General features: G+C 43.3%; 1 protein-coding gene across 2 annotated transcripts in view; it reads left to right on the plus strand.

Moving 5' to 3' along the window:
- LOC140740293 (proto-oncogene vav-like) overlaps nucleotides 1-23,781 on the plus strand; it is a 199,750-nt gene that overhangs the window by 69,016 nt on the left and 106,953 nt on the right. For both annotated transcript variants that reach the window (XM_073069438.1, XM_073069439.1), the window contains exon 2: nucleotides 3,247-3,363. In XM_073069438.1, the coding sequence (XP_072925539.1) occupies nucleotides 3,247-3,363 (117 nt within the window). The remainder of the gene's footprint in view (nucleotides 1-3,246; nucleotides 3,364-23,781) is intronic.

Below are 23,781 nucleotides of genomic sequence, written 5' to 3' on the forward strand. Positions count from 1 at the left end.
CCTCAGCTCCACCTCTTGCTCCTTATAATTTTTGAGTCCTTAAATTAAGATAGATAGATAGATAGATAGATAGATAGATAGATACTTTATTCATCCCCATGGGGAAATTCAACTTTTTTTCCAATGTCCCATACACTTGTTGTAGCAAAACTAATTACATACAATACTTAACTCAGTAAAAAAATATGATATTCATCTAAATCACTATCTCAAAAAGCATTAATAATAGCTTTTTTAATGAGTAATCAACTCATTCTTGAATATGTTTAGTGATATAACATTGTCAACTCTCTGGGATTGAAACTAATAATTTAGAGATAAAGACACTGTACATCTTCAGTGATTTTAGACCCTGGTTGTTGGGGAAAAGTTGGCAAGGGGCATTTTGGGTAGCAAGATGAACGAGATAAAAATCAATCTTCCGTAATGAGCAGCAGAATCAGAACTAGAATCAGGTTTATTAACACCAAGGGTTTCAGCCCGAAACGCCGGCTGTACTTTTTTCCAAAGACGCTGCCTGCTGCAGAGTTCCTCCAGCATTTTGTGTGTGTGCTCCAATTTCCAGCATCTGCAGGTTTTCTCTTGTTTATTATCAACACCAGCATGTGTTGTGAAATTTGACACATAACTAAGGAAAAAAAGTTTAAAGTTCAAAGTAAATTTATTATCAAAGTATGTATATGTCACCATATACTACCTCGAGGTGAATTTTCTTGCAGGTATTTACAGTAGAACAGAGAAATACAACAGGATCAGTGAAAAACAACGTGCAAACAAAGACTGACAAACAACCAAATTGCAAAAGAAGGAAATATGTGCAAATAAAAATAGATAAATAAATAAATAAACAACCAGATAGATAGATAAGTGGATGGATAGATAGATACTGAGAACATGGGCTGTAGAGTGCTTGATAACAATTCTGTAGGTTTGAAATCAGTTCACTTGAGGTGGTTCAGGACCCTGATGGTTGTAGGACAATAACTGTTCCTGAACCAAGTAGTGTGGGACCTAAGGCTCCTGTACCTCCTGCCCAATGGCACAAGAAGCTGCTGATGCTGGAACCTGGAGCCCATACATAAAATGCTGGAGAAGCTCTGCAGGTCAGACAGTACCTAGGGAAGAGAAATAAACAGTGGGAGTTCTGAGGCAAAATTCTTTACCTGGATTGAAAGATAGATTGGAGTTAGCTAATATGGAGAAGAGCTGGTTGTTCACAGCTGGATCCAGGTGACAAGGGGTGATAGGGAGATGGAGGTTGGAGAAATGGCACTAGAAGCTGTTAGTGGTTGGGTGATAGTGATAAAGGGATGACGGAATCTCATTGGAGGGTAAATACTCAAATGGTAAAATAGTACAACTGTGGCTGACAAGGGGAGTCAAAGGTATTGTAAAAGCAAAAGAAAGGGCATACAAGAAAGCAAAAATCAGTGGGAAGACAAAGGATTGGCAAGTATTTAAAAACCTACAGAGAGCAACTAAAAACATCATTAAAAGAGAAAAGATGAAATATGAAAGCAAGCTGGTAAATTATATAGCAAAGTGGATAGTAAAAGTTTTTTCAAGTATGTTAGAAATAAAAGAGAGATGAGAGTGGATATAGGACTGCTAGAAAATGAGGCCGGAGGAATAATAACGGGGGAGCTGTGGAGCCAGGTCGTTGGGTGTTGGGTGTATTTAAGGCAGAGATTGATAGGTCTTGATTGGACATGGCATCAAAGGTTACGGGGAGAAGGCTGGGAACTGGAGTTGAGGAGGAGATTTATAAAAAGGATCAGCCATGATTGAATGGCGGAGCAGACTTGATGGGCCAGATGGACTAATTCTGCTCCTATGTCTTCTGGTCCTATGGCAATGTATAGCATGGAATGAAGTGAACGTAAATGGGGGAGGTGTTGAGGTTACAGGAGTGTTTGAGTGTGTGGGGGAGGGGAAAAGATATGGTAATGAGGGCCAAGTTGATCAGGAGAGGAGAGAGAAGAGAAAAAGGATAGATAAAGACTTTCCCTTTGTTGTTTGTGGTTTGGAACAGCTTCTCTTAATTGTATTTTTAAATCTCCATTCAAACAGTAACATTTAAGAGACAGCAAGATAGGCACATGAAGAGGCAGGAAGCTGAAACATACAGAATGGTCCACGTGTAGTTGAACTTGGTATCATGGTTGGCATAGGAAGTGTGGACTGACTGACCAGTATTTATGGAAGTGACCGCTGAGTGTATGTTTGTGATCTTCTGCTGTTGCAGCCCATCCACTCTTTTGCACACCTTCCTGTTCGTTTGAGTTACTGTCACCTTCCTGTCTGTTTGAATCAATCTGGACATTCTCCTCTGAACACTTTCATTAACATGCGGTTTTGCCCACAGAACTGCCACTCACTGGATGTTCCTTTGTGGTTTTCACATCATTCTCTGTAAACTCTAGAAACTGTGTGTATGTAAGGATTTCCCAGGAGTCTCTGAGAAAATCAAACCACCCCATGGTCAAAGTCACTTAGATCACATCTCTTCCCCATTCTGATGTTTGGTCTGAACAACAACTGAACCTTTTGACCATGTCTGCATGCTTTTCTACATCGAGTTACTGCCACATAATTGGCTGATTAGATATTTGCATCATTGAGCAAGTGTAGAGATGTACCTAATAAAGTTACCACTGCATGTACGTTCCCAGTTGACTCATTTTGTTTCACACAAAATGCTGGAGGGACGTCAGCAGGTCAAGCAGCAATTATGGAGAGGAATAAACAGTCGACGTTCAATAAAGGGTCTCAGCTCGAAATGTTGACTGTTTATTCCTCTCTAAAGAGGCTGCGTGACCCTCTGAGTTCCTTTAGCATTTTGTGTGTGGTGCTCACAGATGTGGTTCTAGCATCTGTAGAATCTCCTGAGTTTGTGGAGGGAACTTCACTTTGTATCTAACCCATACGCTGGGAGTGTGTGATGCGACAGTTTAGAGGGAGTTTCTCTCTGTGTCTAACCTGTACCCTAGGAGCATGTGATGGGATACTGTAGAGAGAGCTTCAATCTCTATCTAACCTGTACACTGGAGTGTGTGATGGGACAGTGTAGAGGGAATTTCACACTCCATCAAAATCATATGCTAGCCTCGGTCTGAAATGATGGCTCTTTATTCCTCATGGTAGATGTTGCCTGACATGCTGAGTTCCTCCAGCATTTTGTGTTTGTTTCTCTGGATTTCCAGCATCTCTCATGTTTGTTCATTTTTAATATTTCTTGTCTTACAGTTTCTCTGCCTCAAGAACATTAGGACATTTTTAAATGCTTGCTGTGAAAAGTTCAACATGAAGAAGAGTGAACTATTTGAAGCCTTCGATCTGTTTGATGTCCGAGATTTTGCTAAGGTATGCTTTCTACTTTCCACACTGGAACTTTGGGCTCAGTGCCCACTTTGTTTGGCAAATTTCAATCTGGCATGAGTATTGCTGGTGTTAAATTTCAAATTTCTTGGTGCACTTTAGCTATTTGGAAACTGAAAGTGTGTTTATATTGTAATTTGAGGACTGTAGGAATGGTTGAATTATTCTTAACAGGAATATTGTCTGTGTGTTTGTTTGAAATGATCAACTGATTTCTCCTAGACAGTGACACCATGGATCTTACTTTAGAGAGGAAATGATTGTTCATCTTGGTAGCCTAGATACCAGGTGATTAAAAACAATAATGATTAATTATCTGCAAGGTGCAGTTAGCATTCAGTTCCAGTTACAAATGGCTCACGAATAGTGGTATCACAACAGATTAAGAGAAGGAACAAACAACTTTCTCATGAACCATTGGGTCTCTCCTCCTCTTCTTCTTCTTATACCATCACCCTTCTGGGGCATAGGCCATGAACAACAGCTCGCCAGAATCTTCAGTCCTGGGCAAAAGGTTCCACTTCCACCACACAACTTCATACATCTTCTGAGTGATGATCCTTCATCTCCCAGTGATGAGGTCTTTGGAGCTTCTGTGGGTGTTTCTGTAGCTCTGGGCTTTTATGGGATGGTTGCTAGCCCCATGCCCACCTGGGCTTGGGACTGTCTGTGGCAGAGTTATTGGGTCTCTCAGCCAACAGAATGCCAAGAGAAGGAAGCCATGCTTCTATTCCTGACATAAGTTGCATAGTACAAGGTTTGGTAAAGCCAATACCAATCACCGAGACAGAGCATATAGATCAAGAGATCTTTATTTGTCATGTATAACAAAACATACAGTGAAATGCGTCACTTGTGTCAAATCAAATCGGTGAGGATTATGCTGGGCTTCCGGCATTGACATTTCATGCCTGCAACTCACTAAAACCTCACCAAACCTCATTAGATTGTGGGAGGACACCCACACAGTGACAGGGAGAATATACAAATTCTGTACAGCCAATGGCATCTCTGTTACAATTGCACAGTAACATGGGAAACATGTAAATTAATGCACAGTAGATCTTGAGACAATGATGCAATAACCTATGCAAATTATTTAATTTAATGCCATTCACTCAAGAAGTGTGGTCTTTGTGGATTAACTGTACTTTAATGCTCATCCCTTGAGAAGGTGGGAGTGAGCTGCCTTCTTGAACCACAGCAGTTCTTGGGATAGGAGGGATTAACTACCCTCTCTTGCCCCATCATTGAGATGTTCCTGCAACCAATGTTTGCACTTTAAGGACTCTTTATCTCATTATCTCATGTTGTCATTATTTATTGCTAGTTATTTATATTTCCATTTGCACAGTTTGTTGTCTTCTGCGCTCTGGTTGATCTTTCATTGATCCTGTTAGAGTTACTATTCTATAGATTTGCTGAGTTTGCCCACAGGAAAATGAATCTCAGGGTTGTATGTGGTGACACATGTACTATAATAATAAATGAACCTCAGGCTTCTCTACAGTGACAGGTATGTATTTTGATAATAACACTTACTCTGAACTATTTTGAATTTTGGATAAATATAAATCATGAAATGCCCTGATACTTAGAATAGTATCACACTATCTTCCATATCTACCTCAGAGAACAGATGGGGCCCAAGTTTGTAGACCACAAAGATGCTCTGTGAACAACGGGCTGTTGTTACACACACACACACACACACACACACACACACACACACACACACACACACACACACACACACACACACACACACACACACACACACACACACACACACACACACACACACACACACACACACACACACACACACACACACACCCCTTAGTACAAGTTCTGGCCGAAACCTGTTGGTCTTCCAACACAGTGAGAAGTCTGTGGTGCTGCCTGGCACATTACAAACTGCAGGACTGCTGGGGTGTGCACTGAAACTTGGTGCAGCCAATGCAAGGGCTTTGTGGTGAAGGACCACAGCCTAGGCCCCCTCCACTATTGGACATTGGGGAACTGAGTTGGGTGGGGAATCCCCTTAAACAATGAAATGGGGGCCAGATGAGTGACAATGATGGTGCAGTTTTAAAGTGTTAGCCCCACCGAAAGGCCATCAGGATGTGCAGAAGGCTGAACACCCACAGTCAACGTTTTAGGAACAGCTACTTCCCTCTGTCATCAGATCCCTGAATGGACAATGGAAACTACCTCAGTTCTTTTTCACTAGTTATCTATCTATTGGAACTTATTGTAACTTTTTATGTCTTACTGCCACAAGACAACCAATTTCACAAGATATGTCAGTGATAATAAACCTAACTCTGATTCTGAAGTGTAAACCTTACAGAAATGGAAGATGGGCTGGAGTGTATTGATCATGTGACTCGGAGAACATAGAAGAGTTTGGCACCGTGTTTTTCTTTCAGCACACATATTTTCTTATGAATAAATTTAGTTAAAAAATAACACATGGCCAGACATGAAAATGCCATCAGTGCCAACTGAATCAGTTTTATGTATTTTGTGGGATTCACAGCGTCAGGCATCCACCTCTGGGTGAGACCTTGACAATCTCCAGTGCTATTTTCTGTCGTTCGATGCACTTAAGTAGTGGTGAATCACTAATAACAACGTTGATAGTGAAATTTGGAGGCTTGAGGTTGTGGACGAGGAGTGATGCTGGTCACTCACAGGCCAGCAGAAAGTTCAAATGCAATGATTCTTAAAACATTTATTGATTGAAGATAATTTATTATCTTATATTTATATTCTGATATTTCCTTAACATAAAGAAAGAGGCCATTTGTCCCATCGCGTAAGTGCCAGTTCTCAGAGTACTTCCATTCGCCACTTATTTCTCTCACATGCCCATTACCGCTCCCCCTGATATTCCTATCATCCACACTGAGGGGTAATTCACAATGGTTAGGTAATTAGCACATCTTTGAGAGGTGGATGTATCCAGGTGAAATCCCTGTGGTCTGCTGAGATCCTCCAGCATTTTGTGTGTGTTGGTCTGGATTTCCAGCATCTGCAAAATCTCCTGTGTCTATGATTTGATACTGCGTGGTGAAGTCTCTTTGACGTACATCTGCCCTGAAAAAGTTGAAATGTTCTGTTCGGTGGCATTTGCACAGTTTGTTGTCTTCTGCACTCTAGTTGATCTTACACTGATCCTGTTATAATTTCTGTTCTATAATCTGCTGAGTATGCCAACAAGAAATTGAATCTCTGGGTTGTGTGTAGTGACATATATGTACTTAAATAATAAAACTTACTTTGAACTTTGACCTCTGATAGGTGGAAGAGCAACCCCAATGATCCTCTTAGCAGCCCTCAGAATCCTTTGTAGGAACTTGCAGTCAGGTGCCCTGCAATTCCCGAACCAGACAGTGATACAGCTGGTCGGGACACTTGATGAGGTTCCTGTAAAAATTAGTTAGAATGGGGGAGGGACGCAGGTGGAGCTTCGCTCACCTCAGTCTCCTCAGGCAGTGGAGATGCTGCTGTGTTTTCTTGACCAAAGAGGTGGCTGTGGGACCAGGTGAGATCGTCCGTGATGTGCACTCCTAGAAACTTGGTTCTCCCAACTCTCTTTACAGGGGAGCGGTGTATGTGCAATGAGGAGTGGTTAGTCCACACCTTTCCGGAATCCACAATCATCTCTTTAGTCTTGTCCACTTTGAGACTCAAGATGCTGTGCTTGCACATCCTACCAGCTGCCTTACCTGTTGATGAGGCCGGCCACTGTTGTGTCTTTGGCGAACGTCATGATTCAGTTTGAACTGGATCTAGCAGTACAGTCACTTGTCAGCCACGTGAGCAGCAAGGGGTTGAACATACAGCCTTGCGGAGCACCAGTGCTCGGCGTGATCAAGCTGGAGGTGTTTCTGCCAACACAGACTGACTGTGGCCTTTCTGTCAAGAAGTCCAGGATTCAGTTACAGGGAGAGGTGCTGAGACCTGGTGAGGATAGTTTACCCACCAGCTTCTGAGGGATGATTGTATTAAATATCGAGCTGCAATCGATAAAGAGCATCATTTTCCAGGTGGAACAGGATGGAGTGGAGTGCAGAGGCTATGGCATCATCAGTGGTCTGATTTAAGTGATAAGCAAACTGGAAAGGGAGCAACGTAGCAGGAGGATGGGATTTAATGTGATCCAGAACCAATCATTCAAAATGTTTCATTATAGTTGAGGTCAGTGCCACTGGATGGTAGCCATTGAGGCTGGTTACTGCTGCCACCTTGGGCTCTGGGATGATGGTGGCCACCTTGAAACCCAAGCAGACAGTGGACAGTGGAATGTGCCATGGAGATGTTGAAGATGTCTGTTAGAATCTCTGTTAACAAGGTTGCACAGTCCCTCTGTACCCGGCCAGGTATATTGACTCCAGCAACTTTCCCTTCCAATGACTGGTTGCTAGTTCCCTGTTTTCTCTCCCTCTTCTTTATTAAATAGATTGCTCCCCTTTAATCCCATAGGGACAATTCACAAATACAAAATGAAATAGGGGCAGGAGCAGGGCATTTGGTCTCTCAAGCCTGCCCTACCACTCAGTATCATCATGGCTGATTTACCTCAGGTCTTCCCTCCTTTTCTGTGCCACTTTCCCACATCCCTCAGTTCCTCAAGCTTTCAAATATATATCTCTCTCTGCCTTCAATATTCAACTATTCATCTTCACCACCCTCTGGACAGAGAATTGCAGAGCGACACCACCCTCTGGACAGAGAATTGCAGAGCGACACCACCCTCTGAGAGAAGGAATTTCGATTTTAAATGACTGGCCCTTTGTTTTGACTTTTCCGACAGTGAGTTCCTGAGTGTTGGGAATCTGAAAGGTGATAACCAATATCTTCACTATGATTGTAGCTGCTTCTGTGGATTCTTCAGCCAGAGGTGTTTGACATTTCGCAGTGATGTCCACACTGGTACAATATACTTGCAGCCGTTCCAGCTTCCCAGATAGAAGGCAGTCACGGGGCTCTTGGTGAAGGGGGCAGACAAGGGTTCAGCACCCAGCATCTTCTCCACTCAGACTGCACCAGCCCTTCAGAGACCATGGACCATTTTTTTACAGATAGACCATAGAGAGCATCCCCATTAGATGTATCGTAGTGTGTTATGATAACAGCACGCCCAAGAGTGTCAGGGAATGTGAAACGCAGCCCACTTCCATCGATTCTGTCTACGCTTCCTACTGCTTCCTAGAAGCAGCTTGTATCATCGAGGACCTCTTCCCATCCCTGTTAATCACTTCTCTCCCCACTCCTGAGAGCACGTACCAGCTGGCTTGGGTATAAGCCTCTATCACACATCAGATTCTTCAACGGATGTCTCACGCGCTACAGGCGAACTATTGACCTCGTCGTGGCCCTTGCATTTCTGTTGCGTACTTGCACCACGACTCCTCTCAGACTGTAATATTACACATTGCAGTCAAAATTCAAGATTGTTTATTGTCAGTACATGGGTGTAAAGGAGAAAGAACCAATTGGATCCCGTGCAGCATAACAAGAATCACAGCAGGCATAAACACACAATGATTTAGATATAAAAACAATCTGATAAAACAAACACTGAGTGGCTGCTTTATTAGGCACAAGAGGTCCCAAATAAACTGAGTATACTTTGACACTGTGAACTTTGAACATTAATAACACTTCAGAGTCTCTTAGATGGGCACAAGGATGAAAGGAAAAGAAAATGGAGGGCTAGGTGTAAAGTTTGCGTGACACATGGCCTGCACTGTGCTGTACGGTTCAATGCCTCATGTCTTACATTCTATTTCTGGGGCTTAAATGTCCCACCTCTGCTGATATGCCTTATTGACTAAGCTTACCACGATCTGCAGATAGCTTCAGGCCACTCAGAAGACACGACTTACAGACTGTTGTGTGGCTGTTTATATGTGGATTAGCTTATATACATAGACTGATTGTATCTATATGAAGTGACGCTCGTGCAGGAGTATCTGAATGGAACGAGACTCTAATGGAATGATAAAGTGAGCACGGTAGCGCAGTTACAGTGTACAGGACAGTGCAGGTATCAGGTGTGGAGTGTGTCAGTGTAAAGTGACAGTGAATAGGGGATGAGGGGGGCGGTGAGGGACTGTGGAGAGGAGTGTGTCAGTGTAGGTATGAGGTGTGGAGTGTAAAGTGACAGTGAATAGGGGATGAGGGGGGCGATGAGGGACTGTGGAGAGGAGTGTGTCAGTGTAAAGTAACATAGAAACATAGTAAACCTACAGCACAATACAGGCGCTTCGGCCCACAAAGTTGTGCCAAACATGTCCCTACCCTAGAAAATACTAGGCTTACCTATAGTCCTCTATTTCTCTAAGCTGCATTTATCTATCCAAAAGTCTCTTAAAAAACCCTATCATATCCGCCTCCACCACCGTTGCCGGGAGCCCATTCCACACACTCACCACTCTCTGCATAAAAACTTATCCCTGACATCTCCTCTGTACCTACTCCCCAGCAGCTTAAACCTGTGTCCTCTTGTGGCAACCATTTCAGCCCTAGGAAAAAGCCTCTGACCATCCACACGATCAGTGCCTCTCATCTTATACACCTCTATCAGGTCACCTCTCATCTTCCATCGCTCCAAGGAGAAAAGGCCGAGTTCACTCAACCTATTCTCATAAGGCATGCTCCCCAATCCAGGCAACATCCTTGTAAATCTCCTCTGCACCTTTTCTATGGCTTCCTAATCCTTCCTGTAGTGAGACGACCAGAACTTGGCACAGTACTCTAAGTGGGGTCTGACCGGGGTCCTATATAGCTGCAACATGACCTCTCGGCTCCTGAATTCATTTTCACGATTGATGAAGACCAATACACCGTACATCTTCTCAACCACAGAGTCAACCTGCACAGCTGCTTTGAGCGTCCTGTGGACTCGGACCCCAAGATCCCTCTGATCCTCCACACTGCCAAGAGTCTTACCATTAATGCTATATTCTGTCATCATATTTGACCTACCAAAATGAACCACTTCACACTTACACAAAATGCTGGTGGAACGCAGCAGGCCAGGCAGCATCTATAAGGAGAAGCACTGTCGATGTTTTGGGCCAAGACCCTTCGTCAGGACGAATTTCCAACATCTACAGATTTCCTTGTGTTTGCACTTCACACTTATCTGGGTTGAACTCCATCTGCCACTTCTCAGCCCAGTTTTGCATCCTATCAATGTCCCGCTGTAACCTCTGACAGCCCTCCACACTATCCACAACACCTCCAATCTTTGTGTCATCAGCAAATTTACTAACCCATCCCTCCAATTCCTCATTCAAGTCATTTATAAAAGTCACGAAGAGTAAGGGTTCCAGAACAGATCCCTGAGGCACCCCACTGGTGACCGACCTCCATGCAGAATATGACCCATCTGCAACCACTCTTTGCCTTCTGTGGGCAAGCCAGTTCTGGATCCACAAAGCAATATCCTCTTGGATCCCATGCCTCCTTACTTTCTCAATACGCCTTGCATGGGGTACCTTATCAAATGCCTTGCTGAAATCCATATACACTACATCTACTGCTCTTCCTTCATCGATGTGTTTAGTCATATCCTCAAAAAATTCAATCAGGTTCGTAAGGCACGACTTGCCCTTGAAAAAGCCATGCTGACTATTCCTAAGCATTTTATACCTCTCCAAATGTTCATAAATCCTGCCTCTCAGGATCTTCTCCATCTACTTACTAACCACTGAGGTAAGACTTACTGGTCTATAATTTCCTGGGCTATCTCTACTCCCTTTCTTGAATAAAGGAACACCATCCACAACCCTCCAATCCCCTGGAACCTCTCCCGTCCTCATTGATGATGCAAAGATCATCAGCAGAGGCTCAGCAATCTCCTCCCTCACCTCCCACAGTAGCCTGGGGCACATCTCATCCGGTCCCGGTGACTTATCCAACTTGATGCTTTCCAAAAGCTCCAGCACATCCTCTTTCTTAATATTTACATGCACAAACTTTTCAGTCTGCTGCAAGTCATCACTACAATCTCCAAGACCCTTTTCCATAGTGAATACTGAAGTAAAGTACTCATTAAGTACCTCTGCTATTTCCTCTGGTTCCATACACCCTTTCCCACTGTCACACTTGATAGGTCCTATTCTTTCATGTCTTATCAGTGAAACTGACAGTGAACGGGGAATGAAGGAGGTGGTGAGGGACTGTGGAGAGGAGTGTGTCAGTGTGGGTATGAGGTGTGGAGTGTCAGTGTGAAGTGACAGTGAATGGGGGGATGAGGGGGTGGTGAGGGGCTGTGGAGAGGAGTGTGTCAGTGTGGGTATGAGGTGTGGAGTGTAAAGTGAATGGGGGGATGAAGGGGGTGGTGAGGGACTGTGGAGAGGAGTGTGTCAGTGTGGGTATGAGGTGTGGAGTGTCAGTGTGGAGTGACAGTGAATGGGGGGATGAAGGGGGTGGTGAGGGACTGTGGAGAGGAGTGTGTCAGTGTGGGTATGAGGTGTGGAGTGTCAGTGTGAAGTGACAGTGAATGGGGGGATGAGGGGGTGGTGAGGAACTGTGGAGAGGAGTGTGTCAGTGATGGGTTGGGATAATGGAAGGAATTTTTGATGGTTTGGGAGAAGTAATTGTTCTGAATTTCCTTTCTGTACTATGTCCATGTACTTATGAAAGTAATTATTTGTCTGGATGTCGTGCAGGCAAAAGCTTTTTCCTGCGTATCAGTACACGTGACAGTGATACACCAATCCCAATTCCAATACACTCTCTGTCAGCCACACCATGGAGCAGGTCTGGCATGGCGGACGCTGCTCCAGATGTATTGGAACTCTCAGTGAAGAACCATATACCGGATGCTTTCCACGTCTTTGGAATTTGCACCACTGACTAGGTTCTGCATTTGTGAACCGCCAGTGAAAGTTGCCCTTTCCCTCCCGCGAGGCAGCAGCCCAACATCACCAGCTGGGTTCCCTCATGAAGCTTGCCCTCTGGTCTGTACCTCCGCTCATGGTGCCTTGCATCTGAGCCGTTGCCCTGCGCTGAAGTGCAATGGTGGTGCTTTTTGACTGCAGTTGCCATGCCTCCACCACCTGCTCTGCCAGATCTGAAGCAGTCTGGGGCTCGAGGCTGCGACTGGGCCTCCCGGATGCACGTTTACACAGTCCTGTAGCAATCCTGGGCCACGGAGACCATATTCTATTGCCAACCACATCACATATCTGCAGCAAGAATGCTTGCAATTCAATGCCGTCTGCAGAGTTCTTCAAGTAGTGACTTCTCGTCGGTCTGAAACTATCTGTTTATTGTGATAAGCTTAAGATAATAAGAAATATCAGCAGAGGTGGGACATTTGGCCCACAAACTTTTAATCCAGTCTAAAATCAATCTACCCTTTCCCTCCTCCATAATTTTTTCTTTCATCCAAGGTTCAAAGCTCAAAGTAAAATTTATTATCAGAGTACACACATGTCACCACATACAATCCTGAGATTCTCTTTCTGTGGGCATACTTAGCAAATCTATAGGACAGTAGTTGTAAAACGGGATCTGGAAACTGTAAACAATCTGTGCAAATGCAGATATAAATAAATAGCAATAAATAACAAGCATGAAGTACTGTAACAAGATAAAAGAATCCATAAATGAATGTAGTTAGCCCCTTTTGTTCAAGAGCCTGATGGTAGTAACTGTTCTTAAACCTGGTGCTATGAGACCTGTTGAACCTTCTACCTGATGGTAGCAGTGAGAAAAGAACATGGTCTAGGTGGTGAGGATCTTTGTTGATAGAAGCGGTTTTTCATGGCAACATTTCATGTAGATGTGTCAATGTTTGGGAGGGTTTTACCTGTTATGTACTGGGCTGAATCCACTACCTTTTGTAGGATTTTCTGCTCAAAGACATTGGTGTTCCCATACCAGACCATAATGCAGCACACTTTCCACCACACAGCTATAGAAGTTTGCCAAGGTTTTTGATGACATGCTGAACCTCCACAGACTCTTGAGGAAATAAAGGTGCTGTTGTGTTTTCTTCCCAATAATATTTATGTGATGGGTCCAGGACAGGTCCTTTGAGATAGTGACACCCAGGAATTTCAAGTTACTGACCCTCTCTGCCTCTGATCCTGCCTGATGATCACTGGCTCATGGACCTCTGATTTCCCTCTCCTGAAGTCTACTGAAGGTCCCTTCAGAGTGAGAGGTTGTTGTTATTACATCCCTCAAATCCCCCCTGTATGCTGATTTATTATCCCCTTTGATACAGCCCACAACATTGGCATCATCAGCAAACTTGCATCTGGTGTTAGAGCTGTACTGAGCCACACAGGGATGGCTGTAAAGCAAGTAAAGCAGGGGGCTAAGTAGACAACACTGTGTTGCACCTGTGCTGATGGAGATTGTGGACGAGATGCTTTTGCCAATTCAAACTGACTGGGGTCTACAAGTGAGGAAATCCAGGATCTAATTGAACAAGTGGGTATTGAGGCCCAAGTCTTGGAGTTTACTGATTAGCTTTAAGTGGATGATAGTGTTAAGTGCTGAGCTGTAACCAATAATGAACATCCTGATAGTTGCATCTTTGTTGTCCAGATGTTACAGGGTTGTGTGAAAAGCCAACAAGATAACATCTGGTGTAGACGTGTTGCTTTGGAGTGAATCCATGCGTCTATCTGAGAGGATCTTAAATGTTCTTAATATTCAAAGTTCAAAATAAATTTACTATCAGTGGTCATTTTATTAGCCACCTCCTGTACCTAATAAAGTGGCCACTGAGTGTTTGTTCGTGGTCCTCTTCTACTGTAGTCCATCCACTTTGAGGTTTGAAGTGCTCTGCATTCAATGATGCTTTTCTGCACACCACAGTTGTTATTTGAGTTACTGTTGCCTTCCTGTCAGCTTCAACTAGTCTGACCATTCTCCTCTGACTTCTTTCATTAAGAAGATGTTGTCACTTGTTATTTTTTTCATTTTTTGCACCATCTCTGTAAACTCCAGAGTTTGTTGTGCGTGAAAGTGCCAGGAGATCAGCAGTTTCTGAGATACGCAAATTACCATGTCTGGTACCAACAATCATTCCACAGCCAAAATGATTTATATCACATTTCTTCCATATTCTGATGTTTGGTTTGAGCAATAAATGAACCTCTTGACCATGTCTGCACGCCTTTATGCATTGGGTTGCTGCCACATGATTAGCAAATGAGATCTTTGCATTAATGAGCAGGTGTACAGGTGCACCTAAAAAAAGTGGCCAGATGTATGTTAGTGATAATAAACCTGATTCTGATTCTGAATTAAAAATTGCTAAGCTGCAAATGCTGGAACTGTGAACTAAAACAGGAAACATCATCGGGTCAGGCAGCATCTGCAGACAGAGTGAAAGGGGTTCTGGCTGAAGACAATTCCCCCTTCTTGATGCTGCTGAATATTTTCATATTTTCTACTTTTATCTCAATGGGCATCTTTGTAATCCAATCCTTTTATATTCAAGGCTGTTTCTTTCTTTATAGTTTGTTGCAATTACATATTCATGTAGAGTTTAAAGTGGACATCAGCACTCATTGTTTAAATAATGTCGTTCAATTGTTCCCTTTCCACCAGTTTCATTCAGCTCACAATGTTGGCGTTAAATTCCATCTGCCCACCATTCTCTCGTTTACCTTGGGTTGCATGCACGTGAAGGTACGTGTTGGCCTAAACCAGGAATGTGGTGAAGTCACCTTATTGTGCTGGGCTGTGGAGGAAACAGAGTTGTTGTAAATGTAAAATGGACGAACCTTCCACTCTGTTGGCATGCTTGCTTCAGCCCAGCCTCATGCATGATAAGAGAGGTTCCTTTTCTCTTCATCCTTTGTGTAGAAAAGCTAGGTACTTTCTAAACCAGCTTCATATCAAAGTTCAAAGTAATATAAATTATCAAAGTATGTCCACCAGATATACAACCTTGAGATTAGTTTTCTTGCAGGAACCCACAGGAAAAAATGAAATACAATGGAATCCATGGAAAACTATACGTAAGAAATGCAGAGACCCTGGAAGTGAGTCTACAGACTACAGAGTGTGTTCCGCACTGAGAGAAGTGAAGGCATACACGCCAGTCCATGAGCCCAGTGGTTGTAGGGCAACAACCACTGGTGGTGTGGGACCCCAGACTCCTGCACCTCCCACCCGTTGGTACTAGTGACAAGAGAAGGAGTTGGGTCAAACACAGGCAGGCAGGACAGGCTCAGTTAAAAGATCATGACTGGCACTGAGTAGTGGGGCTGAATACTTTTATTTTCCCTCAGGCCTTGAGCCAGATCAAACCCTGTGATGACCTATGTCTCCACCCTGTCTCAGCAACACACACACAAACTCAGCAGGCCAGGCAGCATCTATGGAGAAGTGTAAACAGTTGATGTTCTGGGATATGTTGATGAGAAAATGGGAAGAATAAAAAATGGGATTAGTATGCTGTAAATGGGTGGCTGATGGTGGGTATCAACTCAATAGGCTGAAGAGCTTGGTTCCAAACTGTATTTGTCTATGACTCTATGTACATGTGTGTATTATGTGAAGGGGAAAGGTCTATCACTGCGTGAGGAGTTCAAGTTTACTAGAGAATGCCAGGGTGGGAGAAGTGGGGGATTTAATAGAACTGCTCGAGATAGAGCAGCTGGAGAGTGCCAGTGCTTCTTTCTGCTACAATGTGAATGGCAGGGCTGTGGGGCATGGCCAGTAGGAGAGAGAAAAGCGCGATACATCACAAGCACAAATAGCCATAACTTGCAGGTTGAGTCGGTAGTAAGGAAGGCCAATGCATTATTTGCATTCATTTCATGAGGACTAGAACACAAAAGCAAGCATGTAATGCTGAGTCTTTTTAATGCATTAATCAGATTGCACAGAGTATTGTGAGCAGTTTTGGGCTTTTTATCTAAGAAAGGATGTGCCAGCATTGGGGACGGTCCACAAGAGGGTCATGAGAATAATCCTGGGAATGAAAGGGTTAACTAAGGAGGAGCGTCTAATGACTCTGGGCCTGAACTTGCTGGAGTTTAGAAGAATGAGGGAGGATATCATTGAAACTTATCATATATTGAGACCTAAATAGAAAGGATGTTGAGAAGATGTTTCCTATAGTGGAGGACTCCAGGACTAGAGAATGCCATCTCAGAATAGAAGAATGCCCCTTTGGAACAGTAATAAGGAAGAATTGCTTTAGCTGGAGGGTGTGACTTTATGGAATTCATTGTCACAGATGGCTGTCGAGGCCAAGTCATTCCGTATATTGAAAGTGGAGTTTGATGGGTTCTTGATTAGTAAGAGTGTCATAGTTTACAGGGAGATGGCAGGAGAATGGGTTTGAGATATATCAGTCATGATCGAATGTTGTAGGAGACTCGATGAGCCGAATGGTCTACTTCTGCTCCTCTGCCTTGTGCCCTCAAAATTGAGTCTGGAACACTGCACACAAATGTTTTCCCCTGGCTGGATAGAATTAAAAGTTGTCCTAAGCCTGCAGCAAATCTGAGTTGGACTCCGCAGAGCACTGCATACAATCCTGATAATCATCAGATACAAGGGACGTAGAGGATGGAGAGAAGATTTACAATAAGATACCAGCAATACCGAGGATGCCCATACCATAAAGGATGGAATAGGCCATTTAGCCCCTCAAATTTGTTTCACCATTCTACAAGATGACTCCATTTCCCAGCCTAATCATCAAATCCCTGACTCTTTCTATATCTGGAGATCTATTTACTTGAATGCAAGACCTCAATTCAAGATTCAAGATTGCTTAACATCATTTCCTGTACACAGGTGTAAAGGAGAACGAGATAATTGTTACTCTGGATCCAATGCAACACAAAAGAGCATAAACTATAAAGAAAACAATAATAATAATAAAAGCGCAATCAATATAAATACGTAAGATAGCTTCTATCCATTGATTGATTTTATTTCCATAAAGTGACACTAGGCTGTAGTACATAAGGTGACTGACAGGAGATCAGTGAGTACAGACAGTGATCAGTCTTACTGCTTGGAGAAAGCAATTATTTTTGAGCCTGGTGGTCCTGGTGTGGATGCTGTTTTAGCCTCTGCCCCGATGGGAGTGGGACAAACAGTCCATGAGCAGGGTGAGTGGGATCCTTCATGGTGTTACAACCCCTTTTCTGGCACCTTTCTGTGTATGTGCCCTGGTGAGGGGCAGGCTGGTGCCAGTGATGCGGTGATCCTTCCTGTCTCCGCAGTGCAGTTTCTGTACTGGGCTGTGTCGCAGCTTGTCAGCATGCTCTCTGCTGTGCTTCTGTAGATTGACACGAGTATGGATGTGCAAAGTCTGGCTGACTGAGGTTGAGATAATAATTAACACATAAAATAGCTAGGCTCAAGTGGCAGGACAACTAATAAACACAAAGTACACTGCAGATGCTGTGGTCAAATCAACACTTACAAAAAAGCCGGATGAACTCAGCAGGTCGGGCAGCATCCGTTGAAATGAGCAGTTAACATTTTGGGGTCTTGGCCTGAAACGTTGACTGCTCATTTTAACGGACACTGCCCGACCTTTCAAGTGGCATGATATCCACTACTGAAAACTTAAGGAGTTTCTAGAACAAATGCAGAAATGATTTATACTGTAATTGCTGGGAAATACATAGAACACTAACAGATGTATAAATAATCACGTAAAAATACAAGCAAGCATAGGAAAGTGAAAGTACAAGAAAAATCACAATTCTACACCCCAGCCCAACAATAACCACATGGATCTGCAGGGAATGGAGGGAAATGCTGAAAGGTTCAGTTTAATATGGCCTAGACATCAGGGGCTGAGAAAACAATGTTGTTCTGTACTTGTATGTTGTAACTGCCTGCAGTTGTAAAGTTGAAGGGCATTGATCCCCTGGGAACAATCCAAGCCACACAGGCATGCTATTTGTTAGCTGTGTTCACACCCAGCCCCAGGAAAGAAAACATTTGGTGACCCCTGCCTAACACCACTTTCCTTCTCACAGCATATTTTCTAGTCCATGGCTGAACAAGTAGTTGACTTCTTGGGTGAGGTGAGAAGGATGGGACCGGCAAAGTTTTAAAAGAGAAGTCAACTTGTCTGACTGAGAACGACTTAAATTCGCTGCCAGGAAATTGCAAGGTCTTTGTTTCAAGTGGTGATTGAAAGGGGTTAAATTTAACAGTTGCTGAGCTAGCGCAGTCCCTTATTTCCCCTTTTACATTGAATAGAATTCCGGCTTTAGGAGAATTCTTTGCTTCTTTATGTCTCCTTCAGCAGAAATGTGACACAATCAGACTCACTACAGTTTAGCAACACCAGGATCACTTTGCACTGAAATGGACTTTTTTATATTTGGATTATATTCTTGTATAAAATGTTTTATTTTAAGTATGTTTTTCTTGTGAACGTGGTTTATCTGATGCTATGTGCCTGTGATGTTGTTGCAAGTAAGTTTTTCATTGCACCTGTGCATGCAAGTACTTGTGCAGATGACAATCAACTCGACTCTGACAAAACTTGGCAGTAATGAAACCTGCCCATTCTTTTCTAAAGTGTCATTCCGTGACGTTTCTAAAGTCTTGTAATATCACAGCCGTTTTGTGCCATTTGTTTTATTTAATTTATGGATACAGTGTGCAACAGGCCCTTCCAGCCCAACGAGCCACACCGCCCAGCAACGCACCGATTGAAACACGAGCCTCATCACAGGACAATGCACAATGACCTATGAACCCACTAACCAGTGTATATTTGGACTGTAGGAAGGAGACCCATGTGGTTGCAGGGAGAATGTAGAAACTCCTTACAGACAGTACCAGAACCGAACTCTAAAACTCCAAGTTGTGATAGAGTCGTGCTAATTGCCATGCTGCCATGGTACCCCACCGCCATTAGCTTTGAGGTTCTCTGCTTTGAAACTTTCTGATCATGGCGCTCTTTAGCCTAATTCCAGTAAACCAACCAATTTTTTTCTTTCCTTGGGAGTATCCAGCAGCCAGGTGAGCCCTGAATCCTAGCCTGAGACACCTTGGATTGCTTATGATGTGGAGGAGAACTCCAGGCACTCCGAGTGGGCCTCCCTCCCATTCACATCGGGAGCACTTCACTCCGGTGTTGAGGGCACCTCTCAGTGGGCTCCAAAAGTCGGGATAACTTCTGATGGAAAGCATGACCGGGACTGAATGCCTTTACCGTGAAGCCATGCGCACCGTGGTGTGGTTGCAAATGCACTTCCTTTTGAGCCGAGACTTGGGACCGTGACAAGTGGGCTTTTGCTTCAGTAAATCATTCAGGGCGATGGCTGGGGTTTGCGTAAAGTGCTCAGCTTTTGCTGCCAAATCGTGGTTTCTGTCAGGAAATGGCTCAGAGGCGTTCATGAAGCTGCAGCACAGTGCAGTAACCTTTGAACCACTGTAGGAAGATTGCAAAGACCAAATAAGACAACGTCAGTTCATACCTAATATGGTCCTTCCTCCTCACCAGGACCTTCTTTCCTAAAACGCGTTTCGATGCAGCCTCGACTGGATTATTCAAGCTTACAGGGTAGACATTTTTCTGCCTCATTATGTGTGGTTGTAAGTTTAATGTCCCTTATGAATGTCCTTTAGAATAATTAGTGATGAGTCAGTTTTCAATCCTCTCTAAGCTGGGAACTATTGAGAAACTGAGTCCCAATATAGAGAAACATTTATTTTCTCTGAGTCCTGAAGAAAGGTCTTGGCCTGCAACGTCAGCTGTTGCTTCCCCTGCATACATACTACCGATCTGATGAGTTCTTTCAGCATTTTGTTTGCGTTGCTCTTGCCTTCCAGTATTTGCGGAATCTCTTGTATGTACTGAGGTCTTGAACCTTATTTATTGATTGAGATACTTTGCAGGACAGGCCCTTCCAACCCTTTGAGCCACACCGCCCAGCACCCCCGATTTAATCCGAGCCTATTCACCGGACAGTTTACAATGACCAATTAACTTACCAACCTACTAACCCACACCACTGGACTGTGGGAGGAAACCACAGCATGCAGAGAAAACCCACGTGGTCATGGAGAGAACTTACAAACTCCTCTCAGACAGCCGGGATATAGACCCGGGTCAGCAGTACCGTAAAGTGTTGTGCTAAGCACGACACTATTGTGCCACTCGCTCCTTTAATCATCCAGAATATTCAGGGGCAAACAATAGTGAATGTACAAAAGGCAAACTACTCACTCACAAACCCTACAGCACCTGCATGTGTCTCCTCTTTCCTCAATGGCCAATCGTCAATTTTTATGTCCTTTTCTGTATCAGTTGTTTGGTCAAAAAAGTTGATAAGAAATTTGTTTGAAACTTGCTTAGAGGAATAAATGCTGGTGGAATTGTTAATTTTCAGTAGACAATCCAAGTGATATACCACAGAAATATGTAGGCTACTGTTCCTAATACGGATTAATAATAATAGACTCAGACTGTTAAGGAATATTGTGTTTAATCTGCACTCTTCCTGCTATCTTTTTAATTTTTGAATAATACAAATCTCAGGAAATACATCTGTCTGTTACTGATAACAACAATTACAATTTACTTGGTACCTTTAAATAATCCAAGTTACAATGACAGAGAATTTTAAACAAAATCGTCAGAACAGATTATAGTTCTGTAGTTTACACATCGGCGTCCTCACTCCAGATGTTGGTTTCATTAACTTGGCTAATATTTATTATGCTTTCATTATCACTAATGTGAAAGAAGAAAGTTAATGATGCATCTGAAACTTGCTACAACTGGTCATGAATGTTTGATAAGAAGTGCATTTCAAAGAAAAAGATTGTTTATTTATTTTGGAGGTACAGCGAGGTCACAGGTCCTTCTGGCCCAAGCCCAGGCTGCCCAATGTGACCAGTTAATCTGTGTATGAGTATGTGTGTGTGTATATGTGTGTATGTTTGTATACATGTGTGTTTGTGTCAGCAAGTGAGTCTGTGTGAGTGTACGTGTGTGTGTGTATTTCTGTGTGTTTGTGTGTCAGTGCATGTGTGTTCATATGTGTGTGTGTTTGTGTATGTGCATCTGTGTGTGTGTGTGTGTGTGTTTGTGTCTCCTCACTTTAAGCACATACTGACCTTTAATCCCAAGACAGGGACAGGCTGTCTTTGGCCTCCAGCCTCAAAGGGACTCACGAATTTTCACCTGGCCCTCGACTTCCCCACTGGACTCAGAGAGATTCGTAGTCTTGGGGCTCCGGCCATTGGGCCCGACATCTGACTGTGTCCTTGTCACTTGCCTTTGAACAGGGAGCAGAATTGGATTATCTTGCACAGGCAGCATGGATGAGAGCTGAGTGCCCCACTCAGCTCCACATATAATAAGTTGCTTTTTATAAATAAATATTGTATTATAAATACCTGTTAAATTTTACACATTTTTTGTATATAGATTACCACTTGTTGAAATAGGAGAAGCACTTTTTGTGTTTTTTTGCGTGTGTGTTGTCTTGTTTGTTGTGTTAATACAGCAACTTATGTATTTTCTGAATAATATAAGAAAGTATAGGAAGGTAAAAGCTGTATTCCGTGGTATTAAAATGCAAATAAACATATTGTGGCAAAAAAATATATTGTCTCAGCAACTAAATGATGGTAACTGGGAATCTGCTTTACAATAAGAGGCCAGTTTGGGTGGCAAGGTAACACAGTGTTTAGTGTAGTGCTCGTTCAAATGCTGCTGCTGCTGCCTGGAAGGAGTCTGCACATTCTCACTGTGACCACGTGGGTTTCTTCTGGTGATCTGGTTTCCTCTCACATTCCAAAGATGTATGGGTTAGTAGCTTAATCGAGTGTGTGGGCTCATTGGACAGGAAGGGTCTAGTACCGTGCTGTATCGCCACATTAAATGACGGGAAATGACCAGACTCTGATCAAGTGACACGTAATTAAGGTGACTGATTTGCTGGTGGGTGGTCAAAGTCAACTTCAACCGAAACTGAAGTCTGCTAACTGGAAATCAAGAGGTCAGAAGCGAGACTCCTAACCACAATCGTCAGCTGGCCAATTCCTTCTTACGCCAGGCGGAGATAAATAAGCTCTCTTTCTGCCAAATCTCCTCAAACCAGTTTCTTCCTGACTCAGCACACAGCTTTAGACAAATCAGCAGATAATATGAACTAAACAACATCTGAGTTGCTGCACGGGTCCTGCATGCATTGTTGATGGTCAGAGGGACCTTTACGTGCTCCTGCACGGGCACACTGACAGCCAGCCTGCAAGTACAGCAGGTGATTGTGAGGGCCTTTAGAGTCAGCAGGCGCAGCGACAGCCCTCGCTGCCAAACTGAACTAGTCCCATTTGCCCACTGGATTCGCAATCTCCTTACTTATCCAGTCCCTGTAGAGTGAATGGCAACAACATTTCCTTCACAAACACGTGATTGGGCAAGAGGTTGGGTCCCACACCACCAGGTTCTGGAGCAATGATTGTCCTTCAATAATCAGACTCCTGAACCAGTGTGGAAAAGTTCCCTCACCTCAACACTGAACTGATTCCTCAACCTACCTACTCACTTTCAAGCACTTTACAACTCATGTTCTCACTTGATTACTAATTTAATTGGTTTGGCACAAATTTTTGTCCAAAGTGCCTGTTCCTGTGCTTTAATGTTCTACGCTCTAGGTTCTATTCTGTATTTATTTACTTATTTGGACTTTTTTGGTATTTGCATAGTTTATCCTCTTTTGCACATTGGTTCTATTGTACTTCTTTGTTCTTCTGTGAATGCCTGCAAGAAAATGAATCTCAGGGTAGAGTATTGTGAAATAGTTGCACTTTGATAATACATTTTCCTGGAACTTTGAACTTCGAACGTGCTTCTGAAAAACTGAAAAAAATAGGTGAGAGGATAGGTGGGTGGATGGATAAAATGAGAAACTGCAAGGTGATAGGTGCACCTCTTTCCTTTTCTCCCATGATCTAGCATCCTGTCCTATCATATTCTTTCTTATTCAGCCCTTACCTCTTCCGCCTCTCATCTCCAATCTTCTTATTTCTTCCCCCTCATGTGGTCTCCCCTACCTCCTGTCAGCTTGTACTCCTTCCCCTCCCTCCATCTTCCCATTCTGGCTTCTTCCCTCTTCTGTTCTGGTCCTATGAAAGGGTTGACCTAGAAGGTCAACTGTATATTGTCCTCCACAGGTGTTGCCTCAGTTGCTGAGTTCCTTCAGCATTTTCAGTGTATTTCTCCATAATCAACTTCTCTTTCCTACCAACAAGCCAAATTTGTGTCAAAGTGTTATTAAATATGAAACAATCATAATGTCCATTAGGAACAGACTCAAAGATTCAAAATACATTCCAAAGTCAATGGGATGGTTGGAGTTCATCAATGTTTCTGCGATCCATTGTATCCACAGTACAGGGGATTGGCTTTGCCAG

This window comes from Hemitrygon akajei, chromosome 16, assembly GCF_048418815.1.
Source record: "Hemitrygon akajei chromosome 16, sHemAka1.3, whole genome shotgun sequence".
NCBI lineage: Eukaryota > Metazoa > Chordata > Chondrichthyes > Myliobatiformes > Dasyatidae > Hemitrygon > Hemitrygon akajei.